The 13,893-nt window shown below is 43.8% G+C and overlaps 1 protein-coding gene across 1 annotated transcript in view; it reads left to right on the top strand.

Annotated features, from left to right (window-relative positions):
• The window catches only part of LOC123515734 (balbiani ring protein 3-like), a 53,686-nt gene that overhangs the window by 24,512 nt on the left and 15,281 nt on the right, over window positions 1-13,893 (top strand). Inside the window, exons 12-21 of the mRNA XM_045274591.1 lie at window positions 29-151; window positions 1,121-1,240; window positions 2,965-3,087; window positions 4,340-4,459; window positions 4,724-4,846; window positions 8,781-8,900; window positions 10,435-10,560; window positions 11,911-12,042; window positions 12,461-12,583; window positions 13,327-13,446. Coding sequence (XP_045130526.1) covers window positions 29-151; window positions 1,121-1,240; window positions 2,965-3,087; window positions 4,340-4,459; window positions 4,724-4,846; window positions 8,781-8,900; window positions 10,435-10,560; window positions 11,911-12,042; window positions 12,461-12,583; window positions 13,327-13,446 — 1,230 coding nt within the window. The remainder of the gene's footprint in view (window positions 1-28; window positions 152-1,120; window positions 1,241-2,964; window positions 3,088-4,339; window positions 4,460-4,723; window positions 4,847-8,780; window positions 8,901-10,434; window positions 10,561-11,910; window positions 12,043-12,460; window positions 12,584-13,326; window positions 13,447-13,893) is intronic.

Below are 13,893 nucleotides of genomic sequence, written 5' to 3'. Positions count from 1 at the left end.
CTTACCTCCCACATTTTCCTCTCCACAGCCGGCTGCTCGCGCCATCCCATCTGCAATGCGAATGGCGGCACCTGCAAGGCCAGCTGTGGCAAGGGGGAGCAGAAATTGCCTTGGCAATGTGATGGCAATTGCCTCTGTTGTGGCGCTGCACGTAAGTAGCTATACTATGTAGTCGTAGAGGTCTAGAAGTACATTACTAAACTGTACTAAATGACTTGACCTCATCTAAGGGGAAGACAACTTAATTTTTGGTTAGTCCTTTAGTTTTTTACCGTTTTGGGACTGCTATCTTCTATGTGGCCTTTTATTCTACCATTATTATCATTATTATTGTTATTATTATTATTAATGTTCAGACATTCAGACAAGCTGGAGGAGGAGGTGAAGAGAAACATGGGCTCTGCCGGAGCTCCCTCAGTTTCCTTGATGAAGCATCAGCGGAACTAGTCGGGAATAAACTCACCTCCCTACACCTGTTTCTCTTCACCTCTTCCTCCATTATTATTATTATTTTGCTTTCTTCTTTACAGGAAGTATATCTGAATGGCTACAGAAGTACAGTATACAGTGTGAAATAGACATGATGAGATGTTGAAGTACATTGCTTAATAGTTTAGAGAGTGAAGTAGAAAACAACAAAGCCCATTATTATCAGAGAAGTTTCAATAGAGCTCGGAGAAGCATCTCTCCAGTGAATGTGACAGTAAACATGTACAGTACCAGTGACAATGAAGCAAGGGAGAATAAGTTATGCAAAATAGCCACTTTTATCAAACCTTCTGCTCTCTCACCACTAATATTCTCAAAGGCTACAGAGGTTATCTGCAAAGTTCTTAAGAATATTTCTCTTGTAAATCTATCACTAGAATCGTAAAAGCTCACTCCTAAATTTCCAACTGAAGCTTTTCTATGTAGTGGAGGTGGGACACAAGAATCTTAGGAAATATGGTCCATGATGGCACAATACGAGAATAAAGAATGGATTTAAACAGTAGTGTGAAAGTAAAATAAATAAATAAATGAAATAAAATAAGAATAAGAAAACCCCTGATCAGTCAGTCAACCTAATAGTTGTTTCCCTTTATTGCTCGAAATACTTCAAATGTTATTTCACATACAGAGTGCGAGGAAGTGAAGGACTGCTCGGCGGTAGGCGGCAAGTGTGTCAAGGAGTGTAAAGGCAAGATTGTACCTGACCTGTGTGACGCCAAGGAAGCCTGTCAGTGTTGCCTGGCTGCCTGTGAGTATCAGTCTTGTTATTGCCATCACAACATAACTGCTGACAATAACAGCAATAATAATGATAAAAATAATAATAATAATAATTAATAATAATAATAATAATGTCAGTAATGATAATAATAATGGTAATAATACTAAACAGTAATTGATAAGGCACTCGTGACAATGAAAATGCAGAATAACATATACGAGAGGTGTTCATCTGTACCTACATCGCATTTGGTACACAAGATCAACAGTGTATTACGTTTCTCCTAAAAGAGTCATCTACCACCGAGACAACCGTTCTTTAGGCACTTCTGTCCACGGCACTGAGAAGAAAACAATGCCATACCTTTCTCTCTACTCTGCAGCAGTCACTATACTAACCAGCAACACACACACACACACACACACACACACACACACACACACACACACACACAGAGAGAGAGAGAGATGGAAGGATGGATGGATTTTGCATTAGGCGCCGCAACAGCAAGGGTCATCTGGCGCCACTACAATATGTTAAAAGACTAACTAAAAGCTATTAAAAACAACGAAATTAAAAGTAACTAGAAATACAATGAATGGAAATAAAACATTAAAATACAGATTACAGAGAGAGAGAGAGAGAGAGAGAGAGAGAGAGAGAGAGAGAGAGAGAGAGAGAGAGAGATTAATATCTTTATTGGCCATTTGTATTACAAATAATATAACATACACAAATTGATAAAGCCTATGTCCAATGAGCCGTGGCTCTTTTATAGACATTTTTTCAATATAAGAAATAAAATATAAAGCAGACGTAGCCTTTAACTATATATGTTACTAGATATTGATTTCTTAATAAAAAAAAAAGGAAAAAAATACCCTATAACAAGTATATTCTATATAGTAATACTTAACACGTAATTTATAAATTGAGAGAAGACAATAACAATAACAATGATAGCAATGATGATGATAATAAAATACAATAACAAAATATCAATAAGGTAATAATAATAAATTACAATAAAATATCAATAAGGTAATAATAATAATAATAATAATTAAGGTAAATATTAACAAAAACATAGTAAATATTAATAAGTTAGTAACAAATTATCAATAACAAAAAAATACTAATGAGAGAGAGAGAGAGAGAGATTTAGCCCCGTAAACCCGCGATAGAAAGGGCCAGCCAGCCTCGTGGATCACTGTACTACATACATCCCGGAGCATTGCATTGATACAGAAGAAAACACTTCATACAAATGCAACACAGTTTGAACAATTCACTGCTGACGAGTTTGTATTGTTGATCGAGAGTCACACAGCACAACACTGAAGACTTGCTAGAAACCTTGACCAGTCTTGCAGATAAGCCAGTATGAAACGTGAAAATCAAGAATGTTACTGTGAACTGTCTATCATTGTGCAAGGTTGGTTTTTATATTCATATACCAGGTTGGCTCTCACATGGTGCGAGGCGGGCCGGGCAAACAACCACCACACACACAACACACTTATACAAACTTGGTTCACCTCGGGGTCTGATGGAAAGGGACAGTTCCTTGCACATCCACGTTACACCTCTGGCTAAATCATATACTGTATTAGGTTACATTAAAAAGAACAGCAGTTTCCAATTGTTTACTTAGGCGTTTAAGCCACGGACATATGCACAGTTAAGTTCGGGATTTTAATGGTAATGATGTAATGTGAGTAAACGATAACTACAGTTGGTTTGTTTTGCAGCTCCATGTTCGGCCCACCCCGATTGTACCAAGAATGGAGGCTACTGTGCTCCGACCTGCGATGGAGGCAAGGCTCTGCCAGGACTGTGCCACGCCAAGGACTGCGAATGCTGCTTCTTTCCCTGTGAGTGTTCGTGTATCAAGACTAGTGGAAAGTGGTTGCTTTAGAAAACAGAGAAATGGAATAACATTATAAGCATAAATTTTATATTCCTGAACCTGCATTTTGTTTGTGGGTGGATTTATTACAATTTCACCAGCTCAAGATACACAATATATTTATTCTATATTTCTCTCTCTCTCTCTCTCTCTCTCTCTCTCTCTCTAACCAATGCAAAAATTTAACTAATACTCTCAATATTCGGTCTTTTTATTGGTCTCTTCCTTTACTTTCCCTTTCTTAAGCTTCATTTTCACGAGGGAAGTTTTCAAGACTGCTCCTTTTTTTTGGGTGATGCTTTCGCTTTAATTAAGGACCGCTATTTATTTATTTTTTTAATAAATACGAAATCTCCAACTTTCTAACCCTTAATTTTAATCTCTTTCAAACCTGCCTCCCGAATCCAGCCAGCCTCTTTCCTCTCAGTCCTGTCTCTCTCCATCCTATCCTTCCTCTTACCTCTTAATCGTAATAGCTGTTACCACAAAACTCACATTTCCATATCATTACTTTCAAATCTCTTTATTCCAATCACTTCCTCTTAATTCAATCATGCTTCCCAAACTCACTCGTTTTAGTTCAATTTATTTATTTATTTTTTATTTTTTATTTTTTTTTTTTTTTTGTGCGTCCTAATTCGTCAGTTTTTATTCCAATTTCCTTCTCTTACGTAATCTATGTTTCAGTCCCAGCTATTGTCACAGCAGCTACATTCCAATTCTGCCTCCTCTCAAATCTGCCTTTATCCTCTTTATTCCGAACTCTTCCTCATAATTTAGTCTTACTTTTTCCCAACTCTAAAAGTTTTTTCCATTTTATTTCAATGCCTAAATGGTCATAATTCATCCTACATTTGCCCTCAAACCAAACCACTTTGCCCTTTATTCCAATCAACTTACTTTTAACTCTGCCTTCTTAGTCCTCTCCTCTTCATTTTAGTCGACTCCATATGAATTCCGTCTTGCTCCCTCTCTCAACTCCAACCTCTTCCGTCTTTATTCCAATCCCTCTCTTCATTCTAACCTTCCTTATTTTATCTTAATCTCACCTACTTCGTCGTATTGCCACAAAATGCCACAATTTACCTTTCTAGTTGCCACTGGTTACCTAAAGTCCTGCTGCTAAATGTGACCGACGGCATGGAGTAAGAAGACACAATGTAAGAACACAATGATAGTAGAGACAGTGTAATGACTATATTGCTCCTGTCCCTCAGTGTGCAGACTGGAACCCGCCTGCCAGGCAGCGGGCGGCCTCTGCACGACTGACTGTTCTGAGGGCAACGTGCTCAAGGATCTCTGCCAAGGAAAGGACTGCCAGTGCTGCGTGCCTCCCTGTGAGTGTGGCAGTGTGATGTCAAGTGCTGGGTAGACCTTAAGGACAGAGTGAGGCTTCAGATCAACTCCAGATGTAGTTAAAGCATAAAAGAACACCCTTTCTATACTCATCTTCTTATAATTCTTTCCAATTTCTCCTCTTTTGTTGTCTACAGTGGCCATGTTTCTGCACCATACATCATTACCAATCCTACCATTAACTTGGCTATAGTCTCCCGGTGACATCACCCGCCTCTAATAATCTGCTGTCCCGCCTCTCCCAGCCTCCTGCAAACACACGGCGAAGTGCACCAGCAAGGGCGGCCACTGCTCCGAAACGTGCCCGGGAGGGCAGACGCTGCCTGACTTGTGTGAAGGGACGAACTGCCAGTGTTGCCTTCCTGTCCGTGAGTGTGGAGAGAGAGAGAGAGAGAGAGAGAGAGAGAGAGAGAGAGAGAGAGAGAGAGAGAGAGAGAGAGAGAGAGAGAGAGAGATGCGGCAAATAAATAACGATAATGGTAATAGTATACATAGTAGTAGTAGTAGTAGTAGTAGTAGTAGTAGTCGTAGTAGCAGTGGTAGCAGTAGTATATGACTGATTAAACCCATGGCGGAGCAACATCGCGGTCACAAGGTGGTACCTGTGCAGAACTTCAAAGCTTTTATTCATCTTTTTTTTTTTATGTTACGGCTTATAGCGCCTTCAGGTATACTTAAAGAGTATGTATGGGAAGCGCTGTTCAGCTTCCACCCATTAGTCGCGCAGGTAGTTTTATTTATAGTGGTGGGCATATCAGGGCCCATATCACCATCCAAGCGCATCTTTGGTGTAACCACCTAGAACCTGGGTATCATGGTGACATGTAGGTCACTTTAAACCACTCCAGAAATGTCAAAGTTTCAAGGCGGTACGTGGTGGTATTCTAAACTACGCGTGGACGCTCACCCCACCCCACCTAAAACCTGAGTATCATGGTGGCATGTAGGTAACTTTAAACAACTCCACAAATGGCAATGTTTCAAAGCGGTTCGTGGTGGGATTTGAACCTACGCGTGGATGCCTGCCCGATCCCACGCTCACCACCTTATCCACTACGCCACCGCCTCCCTACAATGTTAGAGGTTAAAATATTAATATTAAAAAAGCGGTGGATATGATAAACATGTTCAAAAGGGTAATTCAATACAAATACGAGTAGACAAAGCGAAATAGGATGGAAAATAAGGAAGTGCAAAAAAAAAAAGGATTGAGTGGCATGGTGCTTCCAAATGTGAGTGTACTGACACACTAACCCAGGCGTTGTTCGCTTCGTAGTAGTAGTAGTAGTAGCAGTAGTAGCAGTAGTAGTGTTAGTAGTAGTAGTAGTAGTAGTACTACTACTAACACAACACAACGTGTACGCCGCGAGACATACAAACGGGAGGAGAAACTTAGTCTGGAAAGGACTAACAGAAGAAGAAACAACCATGTGGGTGAACAACACTTACATAGAATTAGCTGGGTGGTCTACATGTCATCTGTTCGATCCACCAAAGTGTGCAGCCACCAACAAAATTGTACAAGAGATGGTCATCCTCCTCAACAATTACTTACAAGAGTCACCCCTCGCACCGTATGCGATGAAATTATTCTTCACACTGCCAAAACTCTTCTTTCAAAAGACACATAGGAATGCGAAGGTGGCGGAAAACGTGAAAGCCGTCGCAAGAAGAGTGGGTCTATGGCAGAACAACCAACTGGATGAGCTCCTGGAGGAAGCCCGAGCCATCCAGAAGAGGCTGCCAAGACCATCAGGAAACCAACAAAGGCAGGAAGACAAAGCCCGTAATTTCGCTGGCAATATGCGGCAAGGACAGGTGTCCAAGGCTCTGCGGGCACTTAATGAACAGCAGTCAGGATGGAAGGGACAACACAAGGTGACCCAGTGGCCATGGCGATGTACGCCCTCGGACTTTCAGTGCTGCAACAAGTTATCTCATATGAGAAAACGAGTGTGAAGCAAGTGGCGTACGCGGATGACCTGTCAGGGGCCGGCAAAATAACAGACTTGAAAAAATGGTGGGGCTTAGTGAACGATAATGGTCCCATCATAGGGTACACACCCAGTGCCGCTAAGTCCGTCCTTATTGTAAAGCCTGAACACTATGACAGTGCAGTGGATAGCTTCAGTGGCAGTGGAGTTATAATAACAAAGGATGGACAGCGGCATTTAGGTGCTGTCATCGGAACAGAGGAGTTCAAGAAGGAATACATAGGAGAGAAGGTGAAGGAGTGGATACATGAGGTGGAGGTCCTGTCTGACATGGCCAGGACTGAGCCTCATGCAGCCTACTCCGCCTACACCCACGGCTTGCAGCATCGATGGAGATTCGCCATGCGCACCATCCCAGGCATCAGCCCTCTCCTTGCACCACTGGAGGTCTCGATAAGGAACACCTTCATCCCAGCGTTACTGAGATCCCACACCATCGGAGATGGGGAGAGGGCGCTGCTCGAACTTCCACCAAGACTGGGCGGGATGGGAATCACCTCCCCTAAGAAGTTAGCGACTGTGGAGAACCTCAACTCCCTCAAGCTCACCAGGTCCCTCACAGAGAAGATCATTGCTCAGGACGCACATGGTGAAATAGCCCAAAGTGCAGTCACTGAGCAAAGACGAATTATATCTAGAGACAGGCAACAACATCAACGAAACTGTCTCGAAGACCTGAAAACATCCTGCCTGCAACCACAGTGAGAAAAATCCACACTGCACAGGAAACAGGAGCCTCTAACTGGCTAACGTCACTGCCCATTGGAGCGAAGGGCTTCAGCCTCAACAAACAAGAATTTGTCGACGCCATTGCTCTGAGGTACGGCTGGCCGGTGGAAGGACTCCCAGTACCTGTGTGTGTAGTTCCCCAATGACGTCAACCACACCATGACGTGCAAAAGGGGATTCGTATGTATCAGGCACGATGAGGTGAGAGATCTGACCGCCAGCATGCTCAGGAGGTGTGCCACGATGTCTCCACTGAACCGACCCTCCTACCGCTAGACGGCGAGCACCTGCGCTACAGAACAGCCAACACCACCAACGAGGCTCGAGTCGACGTCAGCGCACGAGGGTTCTGGACAAGGGACAGAAAGCATTCATGGACATACGGATCTTTGACCCGATGGCCGCCTGTCACCACGAACTCTCCTGGAGGCCGCCCACCGCAAGAATGAGCAGGAGAAGATCCGAGCGTATGGGGAGAGAATCCAACACATTGACCAGGGCAGCTTCACACCTCTGGTCTTCACCACATCTGGCGGGATGGGCTCCAAGGCTCAGTGCTTCTACTCAAGACTAGCCGACCTAATGGCAGAAAAGAAGCACCAGCCAAGGAGCCATGTCGTCGCATGGATGAGGTGCCGTCTTTCATTCTCCTCCTCAGATCAGCCCTCCTGTGTCTCAGGGGGACAAGGCATTCCACTCCCATACCTGCAGATTTAAGTGGCCTTGACTGCGAGGCTACAGTGGTGGAGAGTGGCATAAGAGTAGATAGAGTAGAGGTAGAGTGAATTTATAGCTAACAACTAATGTTTATATTATAGAGTAATAGATATGGTTGGATGCCACAGTCATTAGCGAGAGTTGGGGCTAATGACCTCCAAGTAGTGGAGCCCCTAATTGACGCATCAATAAACATGGGGTGGAGGTATTCTTTAGTAGTAGTAGTAGTAGTAGTAGTAGTAGTAGTAGTAGTAGTAGTAGTAGTAGTAGTAGTAGTAGTAGTAGTAGTAGTAGTAGTAGTAGTAGTAGTAGTAGTAGTAGTAGTAGTAGTAGTAGTAGTAGTAGTAGTAGTAGTAGTGGTAGTAGTAGTAGTGGTGGTGGTGGTGGTGGTGGTGTGGTGGTGGTGGTGGTGGTGGTGGTGGTGGTGTGGTGGTGGTGGTGGTGGTGGTGGTGGTGGTGGTGGTGGTGGTGGTGGTAGTGGTGGTGGTGGTGTGGTAGTAGTGGTGGTGGTGGTAGTAGTAGTAGTGGTGGTGGTGGTAGTGGTGGTAGTAGTAGTAGTAGTGGTGGTGGTGGTGGCAGCAGCAGTGGTGGTAGTAGTGGTGGTGGTGGTAGGTAGTAGTGGCTGCAGTGGTAGTAGTAGTAGTAGTAGTAGTAGTAGTAGTAGCAGTAGTAGTAGTAGTAGTTGTCGTAGTCGTAGTAGCTGCAGTGGTGGTGGTGGTGGTGGTAGTAGTAGTAGTGGTAGGGTGGTAGTAGTAGTAGTAGTAGTAGTAGTAGTAGTAGTAGTAGTAGTAGTAGTAGTAGTAGTAGTAGTAGTAGTAGTAGTAGTAGTAGTAGTAGTAACAACAATAACAACGGTCCACAGAGTGTCCCACCGACGTCTCTTGCTCTGCGGTGGGCGGGTACTGTGCCAAGAGCTGCTGTGAAGGGGCGGAGCTGAGCGACCGTTGCGGCGACGATGGCTGCGTCTGCTGCATACCTCCGCGTGAGTGTGGCATTGTGTAGTGTGGTATTGTGTTGTGTGGTATAGTATGGTAGTGTGGTATGGTGTGGTAGTGTGGTATAGTGTGGTATAGTGTGGTATGGTGTTGTAGGTAGTAATCAGTAGTGTGGTACAGTATGGTAGTGTAGTAGAGAATGCCTATCTCAGTTGGTAGACTGAACACAATTGGAGCCGAATTGACTGTTGCCTCTCGATCCAGTAATAACCATTCACTTCCAGCAGTAGACTGAACAGAGACTGACTGACCGCTGCCTCCCCAGCAAATAATAATCTGTGTTTCAGTTCAAATAACAGATTGAACAATTAAACTGACTGCAGCTTCAAGGGTGCATATTAACCCTTTTCTTTCAGTAGTACGTATATTCAATAGGGTTAGTTAAAGACAGGTTGAATGGTGCACCCCGAGCAGTCATCGAGCTTGTCTTTCTAATAACAATAAACAGAACTGCAGCATCCACACCAAATCACAACTTCATAACTTTTGTCCTGCAATAGTACACAGAACACAGCTTGCACGCAGCAGCTGTGTGTTGTGTGTTGTCAGTTCGGAAGACGGAGGAGATATCACAGTGGACTAGAACACTGCCATGATGCCAGTAGTCCATTGCAGCTCTGGAAGTAACACTTCCTCTCTCAGGACCACCTGTGTTCCAACTTCTTCCCTTAACCTCTTACCAACCTAACGCGACTCCAGACTGGTGGTGGAGGGCGGCACAGTGAGCCTCAGTGCCGGTAAGAAGATTAGAATCCCTGAAGAGAAGCCGGTGCCTGAGGAGCACGAGAGACACCAGCACTCCCACAGCTGACTGCCCAGGCGACAGCCGTAGCTGGCACCCAGTGGGTAGTCACCAAGGGGTTAGGCCCCAAAGACAGTGCCTTAGCAGAAGGAAGTGTCTTAATCTATTCGTCGCTGCGAGAACGTTTCTGCTGGCGAAGGTCAGCAAGGGCGGGCCACCTACAGAATTGGCGTGCCCCATTTGAGAAGCAGAGAGAAGAAATAGTACAGTCACATGGTCACTGGGTGTGGAGTGAGTTGCAGACCAGATGACAGCCGATCGGTGTGAAGTATGTGTCTGCAAAAATATAGGAAAGTAGTTTTATCAGAATTTGAGAGCTTATTGAAACAAGTCGCTTGCCTCGGTAAAGGAGACCTCTTCTTTCTTTTTTTTAAATCTATATCGGTACGTTCTACACCCCCCCTCCGCCCTACGGTAGACTCCGCTCCCACACAAAGGCCCTGGGAAGTAGACAGGACAACGATTGGTCCACGAGGCCGATGGATACCAAGGTCTTTCATGATAGGCAGGTGGTAATCCGACCACCATTTTAACATTCGGCGGATGATTAACAGTGCAAACATAAACAAATATTTGATCGATAAGTTTAAAATTAATACATAAATGTCTTCTCTTATGCATGTTTTCTGCTGCATTTGCTTAAATCAACACTAAAGAAATATTTAATGGAAAATTTAACGATTACTGCACAAGTACCTTGTCTTCTACACTTCCTGCAGCAATCTGTGAGCCGAGAAGCGCGTGCACGGACAAGGGAGGTCGCTGCGTCAAGGACTGCCCAGAAAAGAACTCGCTGCCAGATCTGTGCAACGAAGACGAGGACTGCACTTGCTGCCTGGAGTCAAGTGAGTAGCGCTACACCACACCACACCATGCCACCCACTCACACACAATCATGCCTACTGCTACTATTACTACTACTATAATACATTTACAACGTGCATACCTGCTTCTGCATTTCCATCTTCCTACGACTTGACTTCTTTTAAGAGGGAGGTTTCAAGACATTTATCCCTTTCTTCCGACTGACTATGACCTGCAAGGGAGCTGGCAATTAAAGGTGGTCTTTTTTAATCTAATTTGTTGTTGCCCTTGGCCAGTTTCCGCTCTTACATAAAGAAATACACGTACATGTCTTTTGCTTTGCACAATATACAAGGACTTCCAGGAATCGCGTAAATAGAAATCGTGCATAAAGAAAATACAATCATTTAATTAATTTTCAAGTATCAAAAAAAATAATAAATAAAAACATCGTGTGAACTGAGAATCACCTGTCTATACGTAGAAATCCACAAGACTGACCTAAACAAACCCCAAACAAATGAAGGTCAAGCTCCAAATGTTTCACGTTAGACTGGACTGTCACACTCCACTCGTCACGCTCTCCGGACACTTAACATTACCACTTCAACTTTCTTTAGGATCATCATCGCCCGTCAATGTCAACTCACTCATTATATATATATATATATATATATATATATATATATATATATATATATATATATATATATATATATATATATATCATATTGTGTAGTTATTGTAGAAAATCAGTCATCATCAGTGCACTCATATCAGCCTATCCAGTCTCTGTGCTTCCCCTCCCCCGCCTGTACTGTACCCTCAGTGCACTCAGGTCTGCCTATCCAGCCTCCCTGTTCCTCCTCCCCCACCCCGTACTGTACCCTCAGTGCACTCAGGTCTGCCTATCCGGCCTCCCTGTTCCCCCTTCCCCCCCGTACTGTACCCTCAGTGCACTCAGGTCTGCCTATCCAGTGTTTCTGCTCCCCCTCCCCCACACCTGTACTGTACCCTCAGTGCACTCAGGTCTGCCTATCCAGCCTCTCTGCTCCCCCTCCCCCCGCCTTTACTGTACCCTCAGTGCAGTCACGTCAGCCCATCCTCTCTTGATCGTGTACCCTCAGACAATCAATTTCAGATTCCAGAAAAATAAAATTTCATTTCTATTCATTTTTTTTTTTTTTCATGAAGTATGGAACCAGGTCTCCAAACTGATTATTATCTCATGCTTGAATGATATCGATGTAACATTTGCGTTTTCATCTGAGATGAGGTTAGGTTAGATAAGATGATGATGATGATTAATTACACCATTGGTCCCGTCACTGAGTAAGCCATGGCGAAAAACAGCAAACTCAACACCTTTCACGCTTTCCGTGTCTTTGCAGAGTGCGTGGATGACGAGTGCAGGAAGGTGGGAGGATTCTGCACTGCACTGTGTAGCCTGGCGGGCACAGACATCCCTCCCAGCCTCGCCCAGTGTAGCTCAGGGGCAGACTGCGCTTGTTGCACTCCAACATGTCAGTACTCACCACTCACCACTCACCTCAACCACACTGACTGCGCCATTACAATACATTTATTCATATATGCTTGAGCAACAGAAGAAGAAATATGACGCATGTGATGGTCAAAAGTGAACTTATGAAAATGTCAATAGCCTCAACAATATTAATGGATTGACAAGTATTTAGTTAAGGGGACAACGTCAATGAAGAGATCAGTCAGGATGGGAGGACAAGATCTATGATACTGACGCTAAATTCACATAGATCAAACAGAATTGGAATATTAAAAAGAAAGATACCACACAAGATGATAGAGAAAACACGTGATGATAATGAAAAGCATGAACAAGACATGACGAAATATTAACAATGATGGCACGCAAGGCAATTATAACAACCCCAGACTTATTTCATTTCTCATTCTCGGCAGCCGTGTGTCCAGCCACCTCTCGCTGCACGGACAAGGGAGGTTTCTGCTCCAAAGACTGCGACATTTGGTTCTTTGTGGACGAGTTGTGTGACGGAGAGGAGTGCAAGTGCTGCTTTGCTCCTAGTGAGTACATCGCTACGCATTCAGCGGTCACACAGCTTCACCAAACCAACAAGAAGGAATCACAAGCTTTTCGTTTCATATCTTCCTTCTCTCACATGCTGCCAGAATGTTCTGCTTCTTGCTATCTTCTAACATTACTTTCACATTGTTGCTCTTCTGAACTTGCTAACTATGTATAAATGGCTCTTGCTCTTACTCTTACTCTTACTCTTCGTGACCTTAATGCACAAAACTTTCTTCTTACTTTCATCCCTGTTCTATCCATCATTAATGTAAGAATTAGCCAGTATTATTTTTCTTTTCATTGTTTAGTGGTGACTGTGAAACGCTCTTCCGGTTTCCCTATTTCCCCCAGTCTGGCACTTACACGGTTTCAGAAAGGACTGTCAAAACACAAGCACCGTTGAAGATTAAGTGCACCTTGTCATTCTCTTGGATCCCTACTACTCGTTATTCATTGAGAGGACATTTTTAGCCACTTTCCGTAACATGACTCTCAGATCACACAATGTGCCAATGTATATTCTGACACTGAATTGGATTTGTTTACCCAAGCAACACGCCTACTAATACCCAAGCAACACACCTACTTATACCCAAGTAACACGCCTACTAATATTGCAGAAAAATATGTCGACATCGATTTAGGAGCACTAGAATAAAACTTAATACTAAAAATTTAAACTAAATCTATCCGCTATTTTTCGAAGGCCAACCTTCACTTCGACATGCATATATTTCAGAGTGTAAGCCAAAGGGCAAGTGTACCGAGCTGGGAGGATTCTGTACCACCAACTGTCCTGAGGGATTCTCCACGCAGGAACTCTGTGAAGGAAACCAGTGCACCTGCTGCCTTCCGGCACGTACGTTTTCCGTGTGTGTGTGTGTGTGTGTGTGTGTGTGTGTGTGTGTGTGTGTGTGTGTGTAATTCACTTCGGTCGCCTGCTGGTCACCCAGCCAGTCTTCCCCATTACGGAGCGAGCTCAGAGCTCATAGACCGATCTTCGGGTAGGGTGTGTGTGTGTGTGTGTGTGTGTGTGTGTGTGTGTGTGTGTGTGTGTGTGTGTGTGTGTGTGTGTAGCAGCAGTAATAGTTACCTTTTTATGCAAGAGGTAGAACTGCCAAGGGCAAAAAAATGAATATTAGAAAAAAAAAAGCCAACTTGAATTGTAGTCTCCATAAAAGAATCAAAAGAATTCATTATAATTCAGGAACAAATGTCTCTCTCTTAAAAAGAATCTTGCTTGCTGGCAGTAGGCAGGAAGAGGAGCCACACGGCGGGTATCGAATGACGAGACACTGTTTACAAA

Source organism: Portunus trituberculatus, chromosome 5 (genome assembly GCF_017591435.1).
Source record: "Portunus trituberculatus isolate SZX2019 chromosome 5, ASM1759143v1, whole genome shotgun sequence".
NCBI classification, from domain to species: Eukaryota; Metazoa; Arthropoda; class Malacostraca; order Decapoda; family Portunidae; genus Portunus; species Portunus trituberculatus.
This window is presented reverse-complemented; position numbering and strand designations above follow the sequence as displayed.